At 37.5% G+C, this 23,571-nt stretch overlaps 1 protein-coding gene across 1 annotated transcript in view; it reads left to right on the top strand.

The window, feature by feature from the left end:
• Nucleotides 1-2,195: 2,195 nt before the first annotated feature.
• The window catches only part of Arf4 (ADP-ribosylation factor 2), a 155,245-nt gene continuing 133,869 nt past the window's right edge, over nucleotides 2,196-23,571 (top strand). The window contains exon 1 of the mRNA XM_090381565.1: nucleotides 2,196-2,405. Coding sequence (XP_090237691.1) covers nucleotides 2,339-2,405 — 67 coding nt within the window. The 5' untranslated portion in view covers nucleotides 2,196-2,338. The remainder of the gene's footprint in view (nucleotides 2,406-23,571) is intronic.

Genomic DNA, 23,571 nt, shown 5'->3' with positions numbered 1-23,571 from the left:
TCAGGCCACTCCTTGAGTACTGTGTACAGGTCTGGAGGCCTCATTTTAGGAAGGATGTAAATTTGCTTGAGCGTGTACAGAGCAGGGCAACACGATTGGTGAGAGGAATGAAGGGATCCTCTTACCAAGAGAGGCTTAAGTTCTGAAAGTTGCAGCGGCTGGAGAAACCTGTGAGGTGATCTGATTGAGGTGTATAAGGCCTTGAATGGGTTGAATATGCTGAATTCTGATGGGATTCTTCCACTTGTTCAGATTACGAACCTAAGGGGACATAAATTGAAATTGAGGAAGGACAGATGTAGAATAGATGTGTGGAAATTTGCCTTTAGCCAGCGGGTGTTTAATTGCTGGAACAAACTTCCATCTGTCATTGTGGAAGTTGATAGGTTAAATACAGTTATGGAGGAACTGGACAAACATTTAGAGGGAATTGTTTTGTAATTTTTTTTTTTTTTTTTTGCTGATGCTGCCTAAGCTCATACTTTCTTGCATTCTTGCTTGCTTTCTTTCTTGCATCAAATGCCACTACTACCGTTATCTAATCCTGAGCATTGTTATTATTGTTATTATTATTAGCCATATGGTGCAAGGAAGCCTGAGGCTTATACTGCACCAGCCAAAAAAAAATTAATTTACCCTAGGACCCAGAGAGAGAGAGAGAGAGAGAGAGAGAGAGAGAGAGAGAGAGAGAGAGAGAGATGTAGAAGGAAATCACCAAGAAAGAGAAGAATGATGATATCCAGCTCAGGACCCTGGGTGTGCCAAGCCCATACTCACCAGATGTGAGCCCTTTCAGATATTACAAGACTTTGCAAAAGGAGTTTTTCGGAAAAGGAAGCAATTAGCTATTTTGGAAAATTCTGAGTAGTTTAACCTTGTATGTTGCTCATGTACATTATTTATTTATTATTTTTTTATTATATATATATATATATATTTTTTTTTAATTTTGGTTGGCAAAATAAAAATAAAAAATTTGGTTGGCATCAGAGAATTTACTGATGCGGGGTGTAGGGTTTGTGAGGGTGGGGGGACTATTTTTTTTTTTTTTTTTTTTTTTGTTGTGTGTGGGTGTGTATGTTCTATACTTACTTGAGGATTTTTTTTGGCATGAGAGAGTTGGCCGATGCGGAATTAGTCCCTCTTTGCGAGGAATGCCGGTATTTTTATTTTTTATTTTTGTTATTTTTTAATATTAATTTTATTATTTTTTTATTTATTTATTTAATTTTTTAAAATTAATTAATTTATTTATTTTTATTTTATTTAAATATACATTTATTTATTTATTATTATTATTTATTTATTATTTTTATTATTATTATTTTTTTCTCTCCTAGTGTGCGCAGCCAGGGGATGGTCGTGGTGGCTCTCAATGGTATTGCATTACATTGTTTGGGAGCGGAGTTGGTGCTTGATGCACACATAGTAAAGTAGTAATAAAGTAGTAATGTTTGCCGCCTGGTTCATATTCTAATTAACCTGGTTCCTGGTTCAGTAGAGCCCAGGGACGGGGTACTGGTGGCAAACTTCCCCTGTGGGTGTTGTCCCCCTTGGTGGCAGAGTGGCCTGTTTTTTTGTTCTTTTTCAGATTTCATTTTTAATACAGACTATATGGTGGAGATGGACACTTGTCTAGGGGCCAACATAGGCAATTATATTCAATAGATTGTCATTGATACCAGTCGCTCCCAGGGAGCGCGCTTATTTCTCTTTATCTTTTCAGTACTGTCTATCTGTTTCTTGCTGCTCTGTAGCACTGGAGTAGGGCCTCTTCTTCCGCAGGTGGCCAAGATCTCCGCGCTCATTGGAACTCCTCCCTTTTTGTGTGAACGTCTCATATTTTGGAACTCTGGGGTCCACCAGAGCTTTTTTTTTTTTTTTTGTTCCGCTTTGCTGGAACCTGAATTTTTCATCCTATTAAACAGAAAGGCTAACATGAACAATATGTAATTACAAACATAACATATCGCTAGCTGGAACTTGAATTTTCATCCTGTTAAATAGAAAGCCTAGCAGTTACAAACATGATATGAGATTGCTTCACCTCTTTTATTGTTTTGATGCTTAATCTTAAACAACAATAATAGCAACATAGAATTGTATGTTAATGATTTTTTTTTTTTTTTTAAATGTTTCGTCTCTGACAGTAGTCTGAGTCAACAACATAATGCACAGGATCTTGCTACTCTGACGTCACTCTCATAGCAAGTCAGGTTCTGGGACGTGGCACAGTTAACTAGTCAGTTTGAAAGTATAAACATTAAAGTTTTGTAGTTGGTAATTTTTTTTTTTTAAATTTTGTTCTGTTAAAGTAAATTCTAACACAGAAAGAGGCATGGGCTTAACGATATCCAGTATACTTACACGATTATTTGGTAAAAAGCAAGTTCGAATTTTAATGGGTAAGTTACGATTATGGTTATTAGGGTTAGTTATTAAGTGTACTATTATAAATACTGTATACTTTTGATGATACGGTTATACTGAAGGATCTGCTCCCCACTTTATGCTTATCCAATCATATTAGTATGACGAAATGCCCATTTTGTGAATTCGACGCTGTCTTAATTACCAATATTGGTTTATAAGGAACATTATGAACTGAACATCGCATGTAGGGGTAGTGAACTAGTGAGTAAAGAAGGTACTTTCTATTGTGTGTTGGTTTTTTATTGAAGCATTGAGAAATTTGCTAGTTGCGTATCATCACGAGGTTGAGTCCTAGTACAACATAATTTTATCATTACATATATATTGTTGTTTTTGACACTGCTGGGCTTTGGTGTAGTTGCATCAGCCACACCAAAATGATACATTGCTGATTGAGTGACAGATATTCATATGAATTAAATAAAAGATATGATTATTTGAATCCGGTGTTTAATTCTGTGACTTCCTCTTCATTGAAATGATTATAATGTTATGTACAGTTTTATACATCCATCGCTGCTAACAATTAAAGTTACACAATTGCAGAGAAATTAGTGCAGCACCAGTTTCAATATTAAAGGTACTGAACGTACATTGACTCAACCATGGGGGGGGGGGGAACTATTCCAACTTACCTGCTTGCTATGAATATAACACCAATTGGTGGGAAACAAATATTGAGATGGTAGGTATACATGTCACTTTAATAAATAATGAAACAGTCAGATGCAGAAGGTGATACTTTGGTCAGTAGAGAGGTTGCAAGTTGTGATGTATCAGTTCCATGTCATGGGTTTGTCAATCTCAGTTTGTGTAGTGAACCTTGCTGATATCTTAACAATGGTGCATTTTAGATAAATTTTGGTTTTAAGATTCTGGGGAGTATTGGGGTATGTACTGCTATAAATTTTCTATATATATATATTTCATCTCATATTTTGGATATATATATATATATATATATATATCATCCTTTTTTTAGGCCTGCAAATATTGGGGCCATAGGCATGTGTCTGTGCACAAACAAACAAACAAACTTCTCACTGGCATTTAGCAGATATGATTCTCAGATAGCTGGTATTTGTTTTTTTTTTTTTTGGCTGTCCTGTATTTTGTTGTTGTTGTTGTTGTTGCCTTTTTTCTGTGGTCATTAGCAACTGGAACACAGTAATGCCATTCTCTACCCTTCATCTGCTGAGATAGTATTAGTAGTGGAAAATGAGCAGGAAAGCAAGCTTTAAAAAAAAAACCTTCCACATTACTTGTCCAATCATTTTAATAATTTTTCTAGTTTTCTTAAATTTATTCAAAACTACCCACTTCCACAACACCAGATGGAAGTTTTTCCACCAGTTAGTGTCCTACTTGCTGACTAAAAGCAAATTTCATCATGTCTATTCTGCATCATCATCATCAGCCATTTTCAATCCACTGCAGGATGAAGGCATCTCCAGCAACTTTCCAGTTCCTTCTGTTTTGAGCACTGGCCATCCATTTACTACCCACAAACTCATGAATTTCATCTATCCATCTCCGCCTTTGTCTTCCAGGTTTTCTTCTAGCTCCTCTTGGATACCATTCTGTTATTTTCTTAGTCCATCTGTCATCATGTCTTCGAGCTACGTGTCCCGCCCAAGACCATTTTAGTTCTTTAGTTTTGATAAGAATGTCCGTTGACACTGTTGCGCATGGAAGACTATTGTACAAATTGGAGCAGAATGGTATTAAGGGTAAGTTGCTACAATGGATAAAAGGATGGTTAAGTGCTAGAAAACAGAGGGTGGTAATCAATGGGTGCTGCTCTTCTTGGACTAATGTTATTAGTGGAGTCCCACAGGGTTCGGTGTTAGGTCCACTGTTTTTTTGTATATTTATCAATGATATTGATGAAGGTATATCAGACTTAATGTCGAAGTTTGCAGATGATACAAAGGTTGGCAGGGTTGTTAATGACAGTAATGGCAGTGTGCTACTGCAACAGGATCTAGATAATTTGGGCATATGGGCTAAGAAGTGGCAACTGAAGTTTAACCTTGACAAATGCAAAGTACTGCATATGGGTAGAAGTAACCCCAGAGAAACGTACCAACTGTGTGGTACTACACTTAAGGTGGTAGAAAATGAAAAAGACCTGGGAGTAATTGTGCAGTCAGATATGAAGTTCTCTGAGCAATGCAGACAGGCTGCCAGGGCAGGTCATGGGGTTTTGTCAATGATATATAGGAATTTTGCTAGCAGGGAAAAGGAGGTGATTATCCCTCTGTATAAGGCAATGGTCAGGCCACGCCTTGAGTACTGCGTACAGGTCTGGAGGCCTCATTTTAGGAAGGATGTAGATTTACTTGAGCGTGTACAGAGAAGGGCAACAAGATTGGTGAGGGGAATGAAGGGATCCTCTTACCAAGAGAGGCTTAAGTTCTGCAAATTGCAGTGGCTGGAGACTAGGCACCTGCGCGGTGATCTGATTGAGGTATATAAGGCCTTGAATGGGTTGAGTACGCTGAATTCTGATGGGATCCTTCCACTTGTTCAGATTACGAACCTAAGGGGGCATAAATTCAAATTAAGAAAAGACAGATGTAGAATAGATGTGCGGAAATTTGCCTTTAGCCAGCGGGTGTTTAATTGCTGGAACAAACTTCCATCTGTAATTGTCGAAGTTGATAGGTTGAATAAATTTAAGGAGGAACTGGACAGGCATTTGGAGGGAATGGTGTGATGATTTTTTTTTTTTGGGTGATGCTGCATAAGCTCATACACTTGCTTTCTTGCATCACATGCCACTACTACTACTTTACTTGAGTTTGCTGCCTAATCCATGTGTTTCTCTTCTTATCTAACAGTCTGATTCTCAATATAATTCGTTCCATTCTTCGCTGTGTAGTTCTCAGCATCTCTTCCATTCTTTTGGTGAGTGCCCAAGTTTCACTTCCATAAGTCATGGTGGGGAGTATACATTGGTTCATTATTTTACGTTTCAGACAAACTGGGATATTGCTCTTCAGTATGTGACTATATTTCCTGAATGCTATCCATCCAAAATTTATTCTTCTCTTCACTTCCAGCCGTTTATCATTATTACAGCTAATAACTTGTCCCAGATAAGTATATGACTCCACCTTTTCAATTACTGCTCCTTCAATCGTTATTTCCCTTTCTGAGATATTTGTTCATCATTACTTTTGTTTTAGCCATATTCATCTTTAGTCCAAAATCCTTACCAACTGTGCATAACTGATTAAGATTTTCCTCTAATTCTTTGAGATCGTGGCTTATGACCACAATGTCATCTGCAAATCTTAAATGGTTTAGGTACTCTCCATTCACATTGACTCCTTTCTGCGACCAGTCTAATCTGAAAGCTTACTCAAGGGCAGCAGTAAACAGCTTCGGAAATATTGTGTCTCCTTGTCGAACTCCTTTCTCAATTTTAAATTTCCTACTGTCTTTGTCTAGTCTAATAAAGGAGGTAGCACTCTCATATATTTTCTTCAAAATCATAATATATGGGGTATCTATGCCTTGTCTTTCCAGTCCCCAAAACATTGCCTTATGCTGTATAGAGTCAAATGCCTTTTCATAATCCACAAATGCGAGGCATAATGGTGTCTTATATATTCATTTGCTTTCTCCATTAGGTGTGATATTACGTGAAGGTGATCCATAGTTGAGAATCCTGTCCTAAAGCCAGCTTGCTCTTTCGGTTGATTCTCATCAAGTATTCTTTCTAATCTGTTAGTAATGACCCTTGTGAACAACTTGTACATGTGGGATAACAAGCTAATTGATCTATAATTTACAATTTCTGATTTATCTCCTTTCTTATGCAGAAAAACTATGATTGCATTATTCCACTGCTTAGGCGTCACACTTTTTCTAATGCACTTTCTGAAGAGCCTTGCTAGTTTTTGTGTTATGTCTCTTCCACCCAATTTTAACAATCCTACAGTAACTTCATCTTCCCCCGGGGCTTTCTGATTCTTCATTTTCTTCAATGCATGTTCTACCTCATCAGGAAGAATATCGGGTATGTTGTATGTGTTGCTACTTTGCAATCCATCTTCCCCAGTGCTGGCATCATTCCCATGCTGCTTGTATAATTTTCTATAGTAGTCTTCTGCTATTTGAATTATGCCTTCTCTGCTGTTCATAAGTACACCATCACTATTCTTCAGTTTCAGTATCATTTGTCTTTCTGTATTACTGCTCATGGCTGCTGATTTAAATCCTTTGTTTTCCCTTAATGCTTGTTCTACTTTTCTTGTGTTAAATCTTCTTATGTCCTCTCTGAGTCTCTTTCTAATGGCTTTGCATAACTCAGTATACTCATTTTTCTCCCTGTCAGTGCTTTTCTTGCTCTTCATTTGTTGTCTTCGGTTCATCATGACAAGTGTTTCTTGATTAATTTTTTATTCTTTGGATTTCTTTTTCCCTATAGGTTTCTTGGGCTTTATCACTTTCAGAAAGTTGTAATATTCCTCGTCAATATCTTGGTCCTGAGCAGTCTGCAGAAGCTCAAACTTGTTCTTAAGTTCCAGCACATACTGCTTTTTCTCCTCTTCTGTTATCTCAAATACCTTTGTATTATTTACTCGAATCAGTTTTTTCCTTTCCTTTCCTACATCTATATCAAGTGTACATCTTACCATTCTGTGATCACTTCCAACATTTACCTTATTCAGGATGGTAACATCATTCACAATATATCTTCTGTTAGTGAGGATGAAGTCGATTTCGTTAGTAGTTAATCCATTTGGACTCTTCCATGTCCACTTTCTGTTCACCCTTTTCTTGAAAAAAGTGTTCATTACTGACAGTCCTTGAGATTCTGCAAATTCCACAAGTCTTTCACCTCTTTCATTTCTTTCACCAATTCCAAAATTTCCTATAGTTCGCCTTTCTGCACTGTTTTGTCTTTTTCCAACCTTAGCATTGAAGTCCTCCATAACAATAGTGTAGTGGGTTTTCTGCTCATCTAGAAGACACTCAATTTCGGTGTACATTTCTTCAACTTTTCATCATCGTGGCTCGATGTTGGTGCATAAATCATTATAATCTTTAGCTTGTACCTCTTAGAAATCTTGAGTATTAGTCTTGATACCCTTGGTGATGTACTTTTGAATTCCAAAATGTTGTTTTTGAAATCTTTATGGACCAGAAACCCAACTCCACCTTCAGTCCTTTCACTGTTTCCATTGGTGTACAGCAGATTTCCACTTGATAAACTTATAAGTGATTCATTTCTTCTTCTTGTTTCAGCCAAACTGATGATATTCCAATTCACATTTTCTAATTCCTCTTCCAGCTCTAATATCCTGTCTTCACCGATGAGTGATCGTACATTATAACAGGCCAAGTTCAGTTTCCGTGCATGGCAGCCTGGTCGTACCCAGAGATTCTTAGCACCCTATGCTTCCACTCTGATCCTCTCGCTGCCATAAGAGGGAAAGTGAAAGCTGCTGGGGACTGAGGGCCATTTGTTTTGTCGTGCTGTCATATGCTGGAGGGTTTGGTCTTTTCCTCTTCACGCTGACCAGGCGTCTTGAAGAGAACCACTCTACACGTTCGTTGCCACCTAAGTGACGTAACAGGGCTTACCATCGAGAAGGTGTGCATGAGTGGATTTTAGGGAGGCAACAGGACTTCTTCTTAATCTTCTGTAATAGAGAGATATTGGATCCATAAGTGTTTTAGGCTGAGTGTCTGATAACACACAGTATACCTGTTCCCCTCTGCAACCATCCTCAATTTGAATTTTTGACCAGCCAGGTGTTATGTGAGCAAGAAGGAGGATGCCATCAGCATTTAGCTTATTCAAATCCACTCAAAGCCTTAAACATCTCAATCAGTTCTGGCAGTTGCTAAGTTTTTAGTTGTACAATTTGAAGAACTAAACACTTTCTTGGTATGAGTACTGTTTTGTTGCCCTCATTGCTCTTCTTTGCATCCATTCTAACAGAACCACATCCTGCCTAAAATGAGGCTTTCATTATTCACATCCTCTGTGGTGCCTAGTCTCTAGCTGCTGCAATTTGCAGAACGGAATTCTTTCTTGGGAAGAGTAACCTTATGTTCACCTCACTAATTTCATTACTCTTCTATGCATCTGTTTCAACAGATCCACATCTTTCCTAAAATAAGTTATTCTGTACTCAAAATGTGGCCTAACCATTTCCTTATTCCTGCTGGAATAAGGAGGTGATTGCAAAATTCACGTTTAGCAACAAAACCCCATGAGCTGTCCTGGCAGCCCGCCTACACTGCAAAGAGAACTTCATGGCTGACTGCACAATTCCCCCCCCCCCAGGCCTTTTTCTTTCTCAACTATTGTAAATGTGCTGCCACATTGAGGTATGCTATTCTGGGATTACTGCTACTCTTATGCAGGACCTTGCATTTGGCAATTAAGCTTCAATTGCCACTTCTCAGCCCATCTGCCTAATTTTCTTGATCTTGTTGCAGGAGCATAGCCTGAATACTGGCATTAAACAGCCTTCCAACCTGCAAATTTGTATCATCTGCAAATTTTGACATTAAGCCTGATATGCTTTTATCAATATCTTTAATAAATATTGAAAACAATGGGCCCAGCACTGAACCATGGGGACTCTGCTAATAAGATTAATCCAATGAGAACTGCCCATTGATAATCACTTTGTCTTTTTTTTTCTTTGTCTGTCAGCAAAACTGGAGAAATATTTGGCTTTCTCCCGTTTTGCTGACAGACTTTTTCCATAGTCAGGGCAGGCAATAGGAGTGCCAAGTGAGGCACTTCAGGCACCACCTGAAATAGGTGCCGTGCCATCAAATTTCTACTTTCTCTATCCCAAATACAAAATATCTTTTCTTATTTTTTTTTCTGTTAGGTTTTCACTTTCTACAATTATACAATGATAGGTACAGTAATCCATAATCCCTTAATGACGTTGAGTGCAGAAATACATGCTGGTGTACTCTTAGTCGGACCATAAAATTCTGGTAATCACCCTTGTAATGCTGACTGTAGGCATAGATTATTCAAAGGTGTAGGTATGAAGGCTTAAAATTTAATTACAGTAAACATTCACACCTCACCCTCTTGCATTTAAGAACAATTATTTAAGAAAGAAATATACAGTAGTTAGGAAAGGACATTATGTGGTTGTTTTCCATTAAAATCATTACTATAATTAATACCACTCATACCATGTGGGGCAATTTGGCCATAGTAGCCCTTGCACCAAAAAACCCAACAATATCATACCGTATGAAATTAATAATATAGTTTATTAAGCTAATCACCTAAACTACTGTACATTTAAGGTGACTTTTCAGGCATATTACCAATATTATTATTACCACATTACCTGGTATATTTTCTGTTCCCCAACAAATAATAATTTCAAAATTAATTTGCGATGTAAAACCAATGACTTTAAAATTGTACTATGAAAATCATTACTATAATTAATACCACTCATACCATGTGGGGCAATTTGACCATAGTAGTCCTTGCACCAAAAAACCCAACAACAATATCATACCGTGTGAAATTAATAATATAGTTTATTAAGCTAATCACCTAAACTACTGTACATTTAAGGTGACTTTTCAGGCATCATCATCATCATCATCAGCCATTTTCAATCCACTGCAGGATGAAGGCCTCTCCAGCAACTATCCAGTTCCTTCTGTTTTGAGCACTGGCCATCCATTTACTACTCAAAAACTCATGAATTTCATCTATCCATCTCCGCCTTTGTCTCCCAGGTTTTCTTCTAGCTCCTCTTGGGTACCATTCTGTTATTTTCTTAGTCCATCTGTCATCATGTCTTCGAGCTATGTGTCCTGCCCAAGACCATTTTAGTTCTTTAGTTTTGATAAGAATGTCCTTTACTTGAGTTTGCTGCCTAATCCATGTGTTTCTCTTCTTATCTAACAGTCTGATTCCCAATATAATTCGTTCCATTCTTCGCTGTGTAGTTCTTAGCTTCTCTTCCATTCTTTTGGTGAGTGCCCAAGTTTCACTTCCATAAGTCATGGTGGGGAGTATACATTGATTCATTATTTTACGTTTCAGACAAACTGGGATATTGCTCTTCAGTATGTGACTATATTTCCTGAATGCTATCCATCCAAAATTTATTCTTCTCTTGACTTCCAGCCATTTATCATTATTACAGCTAATAACTTGTCCCAGATAAGTATATGACTCCACCTTTTCAATTACTGCTCCTTCAATCATTATTTCCCTTTCCGTGGCATACTTGTTCATCATTACTTTTGTTTTAGCCATATTCATCTTTAGTCCAAAATCCTTACTAACTGTGCATAACTGATTAAGATTTTCCTCTAATTCTTTGGGATCGTGGCTTATGACCACAATGTCATCTGCAAATCGTAAATGGTTTAGGTACTCTCCGTTCACATTGACTCCTTTCTGCGACCAGTCTAATCTTCTGAAAGCTTCCTGAAGGGCAGCAGTAAACAGCTTCGGAGATATTGTCTCCTTGTCGAACTCCTTTCTCGATTTTAAATTTGCTACTGTCTTTGTCTAGTCTAATAAAGGATGTAGCACTCTCATATATTTTCTTCAAAATCATAATATATGGAGTATCTATGCCTTGTCTTTCCAGTGCCCGAAACATTGCCTTATGCTGTATGGAGTCAAATGCCTTTTCATAATCCACAAATGCCAGGCATAATGGTGTTTTATATTCATTTGCTTTCTCCATTAGCTGTGATATTACGTGAAGGTGATCCATAGTTGAGAATCCTGTCCTAAAGCCAGCTTGCTCTTTCGGTTGATTCTCATCAAGTATTCTTTCTAATCTGTTAGTAATGACCCGTGTGAACAACTTGTAGATATGGGATAACAAGCTAATTGGTCTATAATTTCCAATTTCTGATTTATCACCTTTCTTATGGAGCAAAACTATGATTGCATTATTCCACTGCTTAGGCATCACACCTTTTCTAATGCACTTTGTGAAGAGCCTTGCCAGTTTTTGTGTTATGTCTCTTCCTCCCAATTTTAACAACTCTACAGTAACTTCATCTTCCCCCGGGGCTTTCCGATTCTTCATTTTCTTCAATGCATGTTCTACCTCATCAGGAAGAATATCGGGTATGTCGTATGTGTTGCTACTTTGCAATCCATCTTCCCCACTGCTGGTGTCATTCCCTCGCTCCTTGTATAATTCTCTATAGTAGTCTTCTGCTATTTGAATTATGCCTTCTCTGCTGTTTATAAGTACACCATCGCTATTCTTCAGTTTCAGTATCATTTGTCTTTCTGTATTATTGCTCATGGCTGCTGATTTAAATCCTTTGTTTTCCCTTAATGCTTGTTCTACTTTTCTTGTGTTAAATCTTCTTATGTCCTCTCTGAGTCTCTTTCTAATGGCTTTGCATAACTCAGTATACTCAATTTTCTCCCTGTCAGTGTTTTTCTTGCTCTTCATTTGTCGTCTTTGGTTCATCATGACAAGTGTTTCTTGACTAATTTTTTCTTCTTTGGCTTTCTGTTTCCCTATAGGTTTCTTGGGCTTTATCACTTTCAGAAAGTTGTAATATTCCTCGTCGATATCTTGGTCCTGAGCAGTCTGCAGAAGCTCAAACTTGTTCTTAAGTTCCAGTACATACTGCTTTTTCTCCTCCTCTGTTATCGCAAAGACCTTTGTATTATTTACTCGAGTCAGTTTTTTCCTTTCCTTTCCTACATCTATATCAAGTGTACATCTTACCATTCTGTGATCACTTCCAACATTTACCTTATTCAGGACGGTAACATCATTCACAATATATCTTCTGTTAGTGAGGATGAAGTCGATTTCGTTAGTTGTTAATCCATTTGGACTCTTCCATGTCCACTTTCTGTTCACCCTTTTCTTGAAAAAAGTGTTCATTACTGACAGTCCTTGAGATTCTGCAAATTCCACAAGTCTTTCACCTCTTTTATTTCTTTCACCAATTCCAAAATTTCCTATAGTTCCTCTTTCTGCGCTGTTTTGCCTTTTTCCAACCTTAGCATTGAAGTCCCCCATAATAATAGTGTAGTGGGTTTTCTGCTCATCTAGAAGACTCTCAATTTCAGTGTACATTTCTTCAACCTCTTCATCATCATGGCTCGATGTTGGTGCATAAATCATTATAATCTTTAGCTTGTACCTCTTAGAAATCTTGAATATTAGTCTTGACACCCTTGGTGATGTACTTTTGAATTCCAAAATGTTGTTTTTAAAATCTTTATGGACCAGAAACCCAACTCCACCTTCACTCCTTTCACTGTTTCCATTGGTGTACAGCAGATTTCCACTTGATAAACTTATAAGTGATTCATTTCTTCTTCTTGTTTCAGCCAAACCGATGATATTCCAATTCACATTTTCTAATTCCTTTTCCAGCTCTAATATCCTATCTTCACCGATGAGTGATCGTACGTTATAACAGGCCAAGTTCAATTTCCGTGCATGGCAGCCTGGTCGTACCCAGAGATTCTTAGCACCCTCTGCTTCCACTCTGATCCTCTCGCTGCCGTAAGAGGGAGAGTGAAAGCTGCTGGGGACTGAGGGCCATTTGTATTGTTGTGCTCTCATTGCTGGAGGGTTTGGTCTTTTCCTCTTCACGCTGACCAGGCGTCTTGAAGGCACTTTTCAGGCATATTACCAATATTATTATTACCACATTACCTGGTATATTTTCTGTTCCCCAACAAATAATAATTTCAAAATTAATTTGTGATGTAAAACCAATGACTTTAAAATTGTACTATGGCTGTATTTTCAACCAATCATAAGTTATGTTGGCTGGTGCCTGGGGATTTCGTGTACAGAATAGCTTGGTGACAAAATATCTTTCTCAGGCTCAGTGTTTCTTTCTATTTACCATAAGTAGATATTTTGTACTGTATCCACTATGTCTCTCCACATGTTGACTGGCAAATTACCCATAAAATATGAAATTATATTTCATTACCTACAGTACTTCTGAAGAAAATCTCTGCCTACTAGAATTGGTAATTATAGTATTAATTTAGAATTGTCTTTGAAAGAAGATAATATCAGACTAAGAAATTAATATATTGCTGATTAGCAGTTATAGAATACAGCTGATGTTGTCGAGTAACCAAAAAATTTCTTCCTATTATATCGGAATTTCTGATACAGAAAGTTGCTTGGTTTTGTCCAGGCCTAAATGTTTCTTTTCTTTGGTCAGGGCATGGAAGTATCAATTCAAGATTATTCTCCTTGGGTCTAGTGGCTTCCCTCTTGTGCAGTTTTGGCACAAATGAAACTGCTGAACATCTAATTTTCGACTGCCATTTGTATTGTAGGTTTAAGACAGGAATTATGGTGCTTAACAGAGGTTTTTTGTATTGATGATTTGCCTATTTTGATAAGTAACAGAAATTTTTGGCTTTCTCCCGTTTTGCTGACAGACTTTTTAAAAGAAAGCTATTCTAATAGAAAATATTCATTAAAAGTCTATGGACATATTGCATATGGAAAATTGCATTGTGCAGTTAACTGAAATATGTGACATTCAGTTCTTGTGATGAACAAGGTAGAATTACACAAATAAAGTGTGAATGTTGAAGTAATATTTTGTTTTTACTTCAGTAAAAGAATGCTAGGTGGTATTTTAGCTAATAGAAAAATGTCTTCTCAAACAGTTATTAAGAAAGAAATTGAGCACTCATAAGTAACTGAATAAGAGTTTAGTTTATGATAATGCATGGTGATTTGTGTTATAATGTAAATAGTTGTTTTGTTCTATGAACATTGAGAAACTAAGATGTTCTAATGTGTTTTGTGTTAAACTGTATGTTGATAGTGTTCTCAAAAGATTTTGAGAATGGAAATAATGGAATTAGCTTAGCAGTTAGGACATTTACTCATAAAGCATGCTGATATGCATGTTTGAGTCCCACCACAAAAAGAAAATTTATTTTTATGAAAAAATCTGTGGTGCCATCCAGTAACAAAATTTAAATTAAATTAAAAAAATTACTGTGAAAAATAGCGGAGTAGCGTGGGAGAGATCACAATTCCTGTGATGTCATCCATGTAAAGGATCATGGAAGATAAAATCGGTTCAAATTGGTGATGCCCCTCCTAGTGGTGGTGGTGGTGGTGGTAGCAACAATTAGAATTGTTTGAAATCACCACAGGTAACCCTCGTATAACACAGTAATTTGGTTCCTACAAAATCTCGTGTAGTGTGAAACCGTGTTATAAGGGGCTAAGAACGTACATAGAGGGGGGTAACATTCCAAAAGCTAACAAAAATACACCATTTTTTTTTATAACTATCGGAAACTTAATTTTTATTGTAGTAATAACTTAATATTTTAACTTTGTTTATAATAGTAGTAATTTTAATAGTAATAACACTGAAATAGTCTTGCCTTACAAACTGTGATACTTATATGTCAGATAATGTATGTTCCTTTAATTTTCTTCTCAAATGAGAGCAGTGTGGCAAAATGATACGTGAAAATTGGAAGAATATTTTCCATTTAGCAAAATAAAAATAAATGTACAGTAATATGTACATACTTATTGATATTTCTGTTCACTGACTTTTTTTTTTTTTTGGTTGTAAAATTTAAAACAGTAAAAACGATAAGCAATTAATAAATAACAAAGAACACGGCATGCACAAGTTGCAACAAACATGATACGCACAAGTGAAATACAGATTAATGAGTTTCTGAAAATTTGTTTGTTATATGATTGAATATTTCATGGAAGGGGACACACAGGGGCAGTACTGCGGAATGTGGCGCATGGGTGCCAACTGAAATTTGGCACTCCCCGTTTAATATTTTCTTCATATGTGTATGTAAGTTTCAGGTTTTCAGGCACCCCTTGAATGTTGGCACCCAGGTGCAGGGCACCCCTTTCACCCTTGGAACAGCCCACCCCTGGGGACACGTTATTTCACCATAATAACGTGAATTCCAGCTATCAGTACTATAGCAAATGCAAGAAGATTGAGTTTACTACCCGTTTATAATTGATTACACTAACAGAAAAACTGGAAAGTGTAAGCACCTCCGTAGTCAGGTGGGCAGGAGCAGCTGTGCATAGCACATGCTTCTTGATTAGACCGGGGTTCGAGCCCGTGACCATCAAATACGGAGGATGAGGAAAGATCAGGCAATGACCACCGCATATCCCCGGAGCAATATGGCCTTAGTTGCTAATGCTCCTAAAAACCAAAATAACAACATAACAACTGGAAAATGCAAATTGTTTTTGTTTTATGGTTGGTTGGTTGGTTATTTGGATTTTAGGAGCATTAGCAACTAAGGCCATATTGCTCCGAGAATATGCGGTGGTCATTTCCTGACCTTTCCGCATCCTCTGTATTTGGTGATGACGGGCTCGAACCCCAGTCTAATCAAGAAGCGTATGTTATACACTGCTGCTCCTTCCCACCTGGCTAAGGAGGGGCCTGTTTTATGGTAGTGATCTCCAGAAATGTGCTTTAGAAAAAATATCACGAAGACGATAACAACTAGCGAATCAACAGCAGGGATTCACAAAAAGGAATGGAAATGTTGAAAATTACATCTAACATAATGGCAGAGTTTTCCCAGCACAAAAGCTCAAAAATACCGTGTTATGTGAGATTTCCAGCAATTCTCAAACTGTGTTACATAAGTACCGTGTAATTATGTAACACAGTTTGAGTTTGTTTGAGTGTGTAATTACATAATACAGGTTTTTCAATGCTCGTACTTTGTTGTATGAGCATTGCCGCAATTTATCAATCGTGTTAGAGTGAAACTGTGTTATATGGGGGGTTGCCTGTATAAGGTTTTGCCTCAGGTGCCACAAATGCTAGCACCAGTGCTGATAGCAGTAACTTGCTCTTTATACTACACTGCTCTAATTTGTACAGCAAATGAGAGCAGTGTGGCATAAGCAGTATTTTATGTGGAACAGTTCCAAATGGTTTCCGAAATCTGACTATTTGATATAGTTCCTTTTCTACTTCACCATAGAATCTAATCGCATTGGTCAGACAAGACTGCACCGTAACAAATTCATTCAGTGATTGCATTCCTGAGTAAATGGTTTTGCATTATTTCTTTAACCAGTGACTCCTTAATTTTCCTTGGAACAGAAGTCAAGATAACACGGTTTGTAATTATACATCATCCTTTGCTTCCTCTTTATGAATTGGGGATACTTTTGCACATATCCAGTGTACAGGGATCTCCTCTGAATCCAAGGATGCTCTCATAATTGTGGCCAAAGGTTTGCTTACCTCCTTTGCTGACTCCTATAAAATAAATGGATAGATTCCACCACCCCAGTTGCCTTTTTAACATTTTAGATGCAACAATTTCTCTTCCACTTTCCTCTTCGTCATTACAAAATCATTTGAGCGCCTCCGTAGCCAGGTGGGAAGGAGCAGCAGTGCGTAGCACAGGCTTCTTGATTAGACCAGGGTTCGAGCCCATCACCACCAAATATGGAGGATGAGGAAAGGTCAAGGGAATGACCACCGCATATTCCCAGAGCAATATGAACTTAGTTGCTAATGCTCCTAAAAACCAAAACAACAACAACAAAATCATTTTTCTGTCTTTTAGAATTTGATACGCTTCTTGTATCCCCGTTCCAAAAAAATTACTAATATTTGAATATAGATGTATGATATCTATTCAATTTATAAGAAACCTAGCAGGATCATCAAAATTTAAACCAATTCATATCTAGTTGGCCAGTGTGATTCACCTTTTCCTTCTTGTGTTATAAGTAAAGAAGTCTTTTCTGCTTTTCTTTGCTCTCTTGCAAGAGATTTGTGGTAATCTGCCTTGGCTTGCCTAACCTCCTTTCTAATTTGTTTGCAGACTAGTTTTATTTTACTGTAGACATCTATATCAACCGATAATTTATATGCATTCCATGCATTTTTCTTCTCTGCTATCAGTATCATCAGTTCATCTGACATCCATTTAGGCCTTGAAGAGTACTGTTAGTTGTTATGAAAATCTTAGTAGCCTTCTGTAATTAATTCCAAGAATGCTTCTCATTTAGAATTTGCTGTTGGTGACATCAGTTGGTTCCCCTATATAGAATTTAAAAATTTGAGACTATTGTAGTTACTTTTCCAAAACCAAAAGTTCTTCCCTTTGCTATTGACAATAGTTATATCTTTGAGTAAATCCCACATCAATATATTGATCACTGCCACCTGGTGGTTCTTTTATTTGCAGATATTTAATGCATGAAGAGTCACTGCTAATAATGAGATAGTATTGCTTTATCTCATTGCCTTTTTTTTTTTTTTTTTTTTTATGAAAACCCCAAAAACAAGAGGTATTAGAACCTATAGTACTTAGTACCGTGCTTTGGTTGGAGGTTGAGAAGACGAAAGAAGATATTTGTTGACATTAGACTTGAACTTCTGTAGACTAATTTTCAGGAAATACGTATGAAGGAAGGTTGTTCCAGAAAACGGCAGTTGAATGAATAAACAATTAAGATGAAAAGTTGGTTCTGCGAGTTTGAAGTTGGACAGTAAATGGATGTTGGCTTGTGGCAGCATGTGTTCGCACTGTTTTGAAAGAGAGAGCGGGAATTATAGAAGCCAATTCAGAAGAACAGTGCCCATGGAAGTATCTGTAGAAAAGGCATGCAGCAGAAACAGTACGTCTATGAGACAGAGAATGGAGAGACTTTGTTAGAGATGAGTCATTAATTAACCTAACTGCCTTCTTTTGCATGGAATCTAGAAGCCTAGGAGAGAGAGGTTTTGGAGGCATCGCCCCAGATGTAGGAACAATATTCCATGGTAGGGCGAATTTGCGATTTGTACAGAGTGAACAGCTGATTGGAAGAAAAGTAACGCCGAGAGCGAAAGAGAAAACCAAGTTTTTTAGATGCAGAGGAAGCAATATTTGTAATGTGCTTTTGCCAAGAGAGATTAGAAGTCAGGGTAATCCCCAAAAGAGATATATATCAACTTGCCTAGAAATTGGAGTGTCACTAAAGATAAGCATAGGAGTAGAAGAATCCTTTTTGTGAGATATGACAAGACTGAGTTTTAGAAGGATTGAAATCAACTAGCAGGTGGTAGATGACTCATCAACCGGTGCAATACCACCACTTTGCTTATTGGAGGCTTGAAGTGGTGAAACCCATGTTTAGTCTCTAGAGCAAAGTTTCCAGAACCCCCCCCCCATACTTCTCTTCCAACCCATGCACGGTACTAAGTACGAAAGGTATCAAAATCCCAAACACGAAAGGTTTTGATACCTTTCGTGTTCGGGATTTTCATAAAAAAAAAAAAAAAAAAATTAAGTTGTCTTTCCCGCACTGGAGAATTACGTGGAGATCGGCATTTAAGGAATTGGTAGCAGATATTTGAGAAATTGAAGCTGATTGAGCAGGGCAAGGTTTCTCAAAATGGAGGGAGGAATGCAATGTGCTATCATTGGCAAAACTATGGATAGGATTTCCAGTCAGTGGAAAAAGGTCATTAATATACAAGAGGAGAAGAGTGGGGGAAAGAACTGAACCTTGGGGAGCATCAGCATTAGTGTAGAAGTCAGAAGACAGAGTGCAATCTACCATCAATCTCAGTGAGCAATAAGAGAGAAAACTGGATAACCAATTACAAAAAACAGTTGGCAAACCATAAATTAATTAATTAATTAATTCAACATCCCTGACATAAATAACGAAACAAAATTTGTCCTTTTGTGGTGCGATGGAACGCAACGCACTAAAACAAACTAAACATTTGGTTTCTTTTTTTTGTTGTTTTTAGCAATGTGTGAAGACAGCGGGGGTTGCAAGATAATAGGTACACTAATCTCTCAATGACGACTTGTAACGCTGGTTCTTGTCCCTAATTTACGACTTGCAAAATATCTGTTTATACCTATTCAAGTTATTACTTGAATTTTATGATTTCTGGTTGTTTTTTTTTTTGTGTCTTGAAGTGTCCCAGTTAATCCATTTCCTGGTTAATCTAATATCGGTAAATTGAGAGTCTGCTGTACTTTATTATTACCGTATTTAAAGTTGATGAAGTCTTACTGTGTGTTTAATTTATCAATTAAACTTTATTGTATGTATGTATGTACAAGAAAATCACATTATATATGGGTTCAGCAGGTGTTCGCTTATATCTGCAGTAGTCTGCTGTACTTTATTATTACCGTATTTAAAGTTGATGATGTCTTACTGTGTGTTTAATTTATCAATTAAACTTTATTGTATGTATGTATGTACAAGAAAATCACATTATATATGGGTTCAGCAGGTGTTCGCTTATATCTGCAGTTTCAGCCATCCACTGCAGGTCTTGGAACGTATACCCCCCGCAGATACAGGAGTCACTGTGGATATATAGATATATATAATTAATAATAATAAGTTGTAGTGAAAAATCATAACAGCTAAACATGAATTAAAAATTAATGTATTGAGTTGGTTTATGGACTTGGGGCACTGCTAGCGATAGCAGAAATAACCAGCAACCATAACGAATTATAGATACGTAGATTAGATATGTGTATGAGAGAGAAGGGAGCTGACCTGTCAGTGTAGTTATAATGAAAAAAATTAAAATAGTGCCTGAAAAATAAAAGCAGATTAATTAAGAGTAAATTAACATATACAAAACTTAATGCTATAAATCCCAAAATTTTAACTACGTCATCAAGGCCAGCAGCCAGAACTGAAGGAAATACAGCAAGAAGTAAGGCCTCTGTTTCTGTTATGACATACAGAGTCCAGTCACAATATTATGACCACCCCCAATGCAGACATCACACATGCCTAGCGAATCATACACTGCACATGTCAAGTTCACACGTCACAAGAATGTAAGGCTTGATGTTTGGCATCCGTGAACACAGTAACAGCCTCTGTCATGGGCAAAGCACATGACCTATCAGACCTGGAAAAAGGCATGATCATCGGCTGTTGGACTAGAGGTGCCAGTGTTTTCTAAACAGCAGACTTTGTGAAATGATGCTCACATGCTGCAGTGGTGAAAATGTATCAAGACTGGATGAATGGGACAGTTTTGACGACCCGACATGCCATTTGTGGAGTCCCATGTGCCATTGATCCCAGAGGTGAACGTCAGCTTAAACAGTTGGTCAGGACCGATCGCTGCACTACCGTTGCTCAACTGGCTGTCCAAATGAACCGTGAGGCCATCAGAAAGGTGGCCCCACGGTTCATTTGGACCCTGATGCACATTGGGCTCCAGAGCAGATGCTTGGTGACAGCACCCATGCTGGCAGCTATTCATCACAAACAATGCCGTTAGTTTGCACAGCAATACCGACACTTGGCCCTGGCCAAGTGGCAGTGGGTGGCCTTCTCCAATGAGTCATGGTTTCTGCTCCATCGAGTGGATGGATGGTGGCATATCAGGTGTGAAACCTCTGAGAACAGACACCCAGACACAATTGTTGGCAGAAGGCAGGCTGGTGGGGGCGGCATTATGGTCTGGGGATTGTTTTCATGGCATCGCTTGAGTCCGCTGATACTTCTGGAGGGCACCCCGAATGCAAATGGTTGCCGATTGGGTACACCCGTACATGTTGACTGTGTTCCCTGGGGGCCATGGTATCTATCAGCAAGACAATGCGCCATGTCGCCAGAATTGTCCATATTGTCCGTGAGTGGTTTGAGGAGCACAACAAAGACTTCAAGCTACTCTCTTGGCCACCGAATTCCTTAGATCTTAACCCAATTGAAAATCTATGGGACCACCTCAGTCGACACATCAGACAGATGGATCCTCCACCGACAGGAACTCTGGGGTGTACTGCAGTTTGCATGGTCACAGATACCCGTAGCAACCTTCCTCGGACTTACTGAGTCCCTCCCATGGCAACTGGCTGCGGTGCATGCTGCGAAATGTGCATTTTCCAGATACTAGGTAGGTGTGGTCATAATAATGCAACTAGACTCTGTATACATAGCAGGCAGAAATAGCAAGCAGATGTATATATCATAGCCGACCCGACAGAGACCAAAAAGAAAAGCATAAGAAACAATCAAATATAATTAAAAATCAAAGTAAAACGCAAAATTAAGATATAATTAATTTCGATTGAAGTAAAATTGAATAAATAGCAAACAGCCCTATGTGAATTTTAACAAGGGAAATGTAATATGAAGATGAAAGGATATAGTCAAAATATAACAACTTACTGTGGTGCCTGGCAGGAGATGGTGAAAGAGGCCGAGGGAAGCGAACATATCAAGGCCGTATCGGTGACCAAAGAAGTTAGCTGATAGTTCCCAACAAATTTATAACCATAGTTTTAAAGTAACTGGAGTATGGGGGGAAGAGAAGGTGTAAATAGGTCAAAGTAAACCTTAGCCGTGTGATGGGGAAGTCGGCAATTAAACAAATGAGGTAAATGGACCAGCATAGGAAAGAAATCAATAACTTACATAGTGTTAAAAAGACTAAACTTTGTTGGAGAAGAAAAAAAGTGAGTGAGAGCGGTAAAATAGCATCTCGAATATTGCTTTCGGTTAACCTAATCGTGAAAGAGAAATAAATTACATAGGATCTAAGAACAGCAAAAAGTAATTGCCTGAGCACTACTATATTCCCCTTCTTCCAATTACTTTTTGCTGTTCTTAGACTCTACAAAATTTATTTCTCTTGCATTGGCTAACATCTTTGGTCACCGATACAGCCTTGATACATTCGCTTCCCCCAGCCCATTTCACCCTCTCCTGCCAGGCACCACATAAGTTTGTTTTGACTATATCCTTTCGTCTTCATATTACATTTCCTTTGTTAAAATTCATGTAGGGCTGTTTGCTATTTATTTAATTTTAGTTCAAGAATTAATTTTATCTTAATTTTGCATTTTACTTTGATTTTTAATTATATTTGATTGGTTTCTTATACTTTTTCTTTTTGGTCTCTGTTGGATCGGCTATGATATACGTCTGCTCACTATTCCTGCCTGCTATGTATATGTGATAACAGAAACAGAGGCCTTACTTCTTGCTTTATTTCCTTTGGTTTTGGCTGCTGGCCCTTAATGATGTAGTTAAAATCTTGGGATTTATAGCATTAGGTACATATCTGTATATGTTAATTTAATCTTATTTAATCTGCTTTTATTTTTCAGGTGATATTTTAATTTTTTTTCATTATAATTACTGACAGGTCAATTCTCCCTCTCATACACTTATTTAATCTATATATATATATATATATATATATGGGGGATTTCCACAAACTTTTTGATTTTTGAAGGGGTCTGTAGGTCTTAGTTAGTTCGGAAACCATTGCCCTAGTGGAGTGGGGTCGGCAACCTCTTCTGAATGAAGAGCCTTTTTTGATCTAATTAAAAAAAAAAGAGAGAATCTGAAGAGCTGCACCTCAGCTTGAGTGGGGGGGAGGAGTTTTTAAAGAAATAGAATAGAGTGGGAAGGTGTTTTATTAAAACAATATATATTTTTAAATATTATTTATTAATACTGAAAAAATGTAACAAACATCCGGTTAGGTACGAATTAATGTAACTTTTGCTGCTGAACTTCTTGAACGAGTCTCTCAACATCAGACAAATATGCCGTAATTTTTATCTTTAAACATGCTGAGAGACTCATTGCTCAGATGGTTTCTTGATTTATTTTTAATATAGTTAATGTTCAAAAATTGCCTGCAGAAATTTGTCAAACAAAAACTGAGAGAAGTCCAAATGCAAATATTTTCAAATTTATATACGTGTCCAGTAAGCTACTCCATGCATTGAACACAATTTGGTCTTGCTTTTTAAGCTCATCTATTGCCGTCCATTTGTGTAGAATTGCAAGGGCAGCCTTTTGCCTTTCCAAATCCTCAATTTTGATTTTAAGGCATTTTAGTCTTGCACTCCTCCACATGTCCTTGATTTTTCAGTCCTCTAACTCCATTTCAAATTGTGCTTCATGTGGACTAAAAGTTAGAGCCACAGGTTGCCAACCCCTGCCCTAGTGTATTAGCATTACATGAAGGCGTAATGTCACAATAGTATTGTGACATTACACCTGTTTCCAAAAAAAAAAAAAAAAAGCCAACCTTTAATCTGACATTTAGTATTTATCATGGCAGTATAATTGATGGTTCAACTGAAAAGGGAGGAGGGGAAGGCAGTGATTATCA

The sequence above is a fragment of the Mastigoproctus giganteus genome, chromosome 9, assembly GCF_048544385.1.
Source record: "Mastigoproctus giganteus isolate SK-2022 chromosome 9, ASM4854438v1, whole genome shotgun sequence".
NCBI lineage: Eukaryota > Metazoa > Arthropoda > Arachnida > Uropygi > Thelyphonidae > Mastigoproctus > Mastigoproctus giganteus.
The sequence above is the reverse complement of the archived record's forward strand: the minus strand, read 5'-3'. Positions and strand labels throughout refer to the sequence as shown.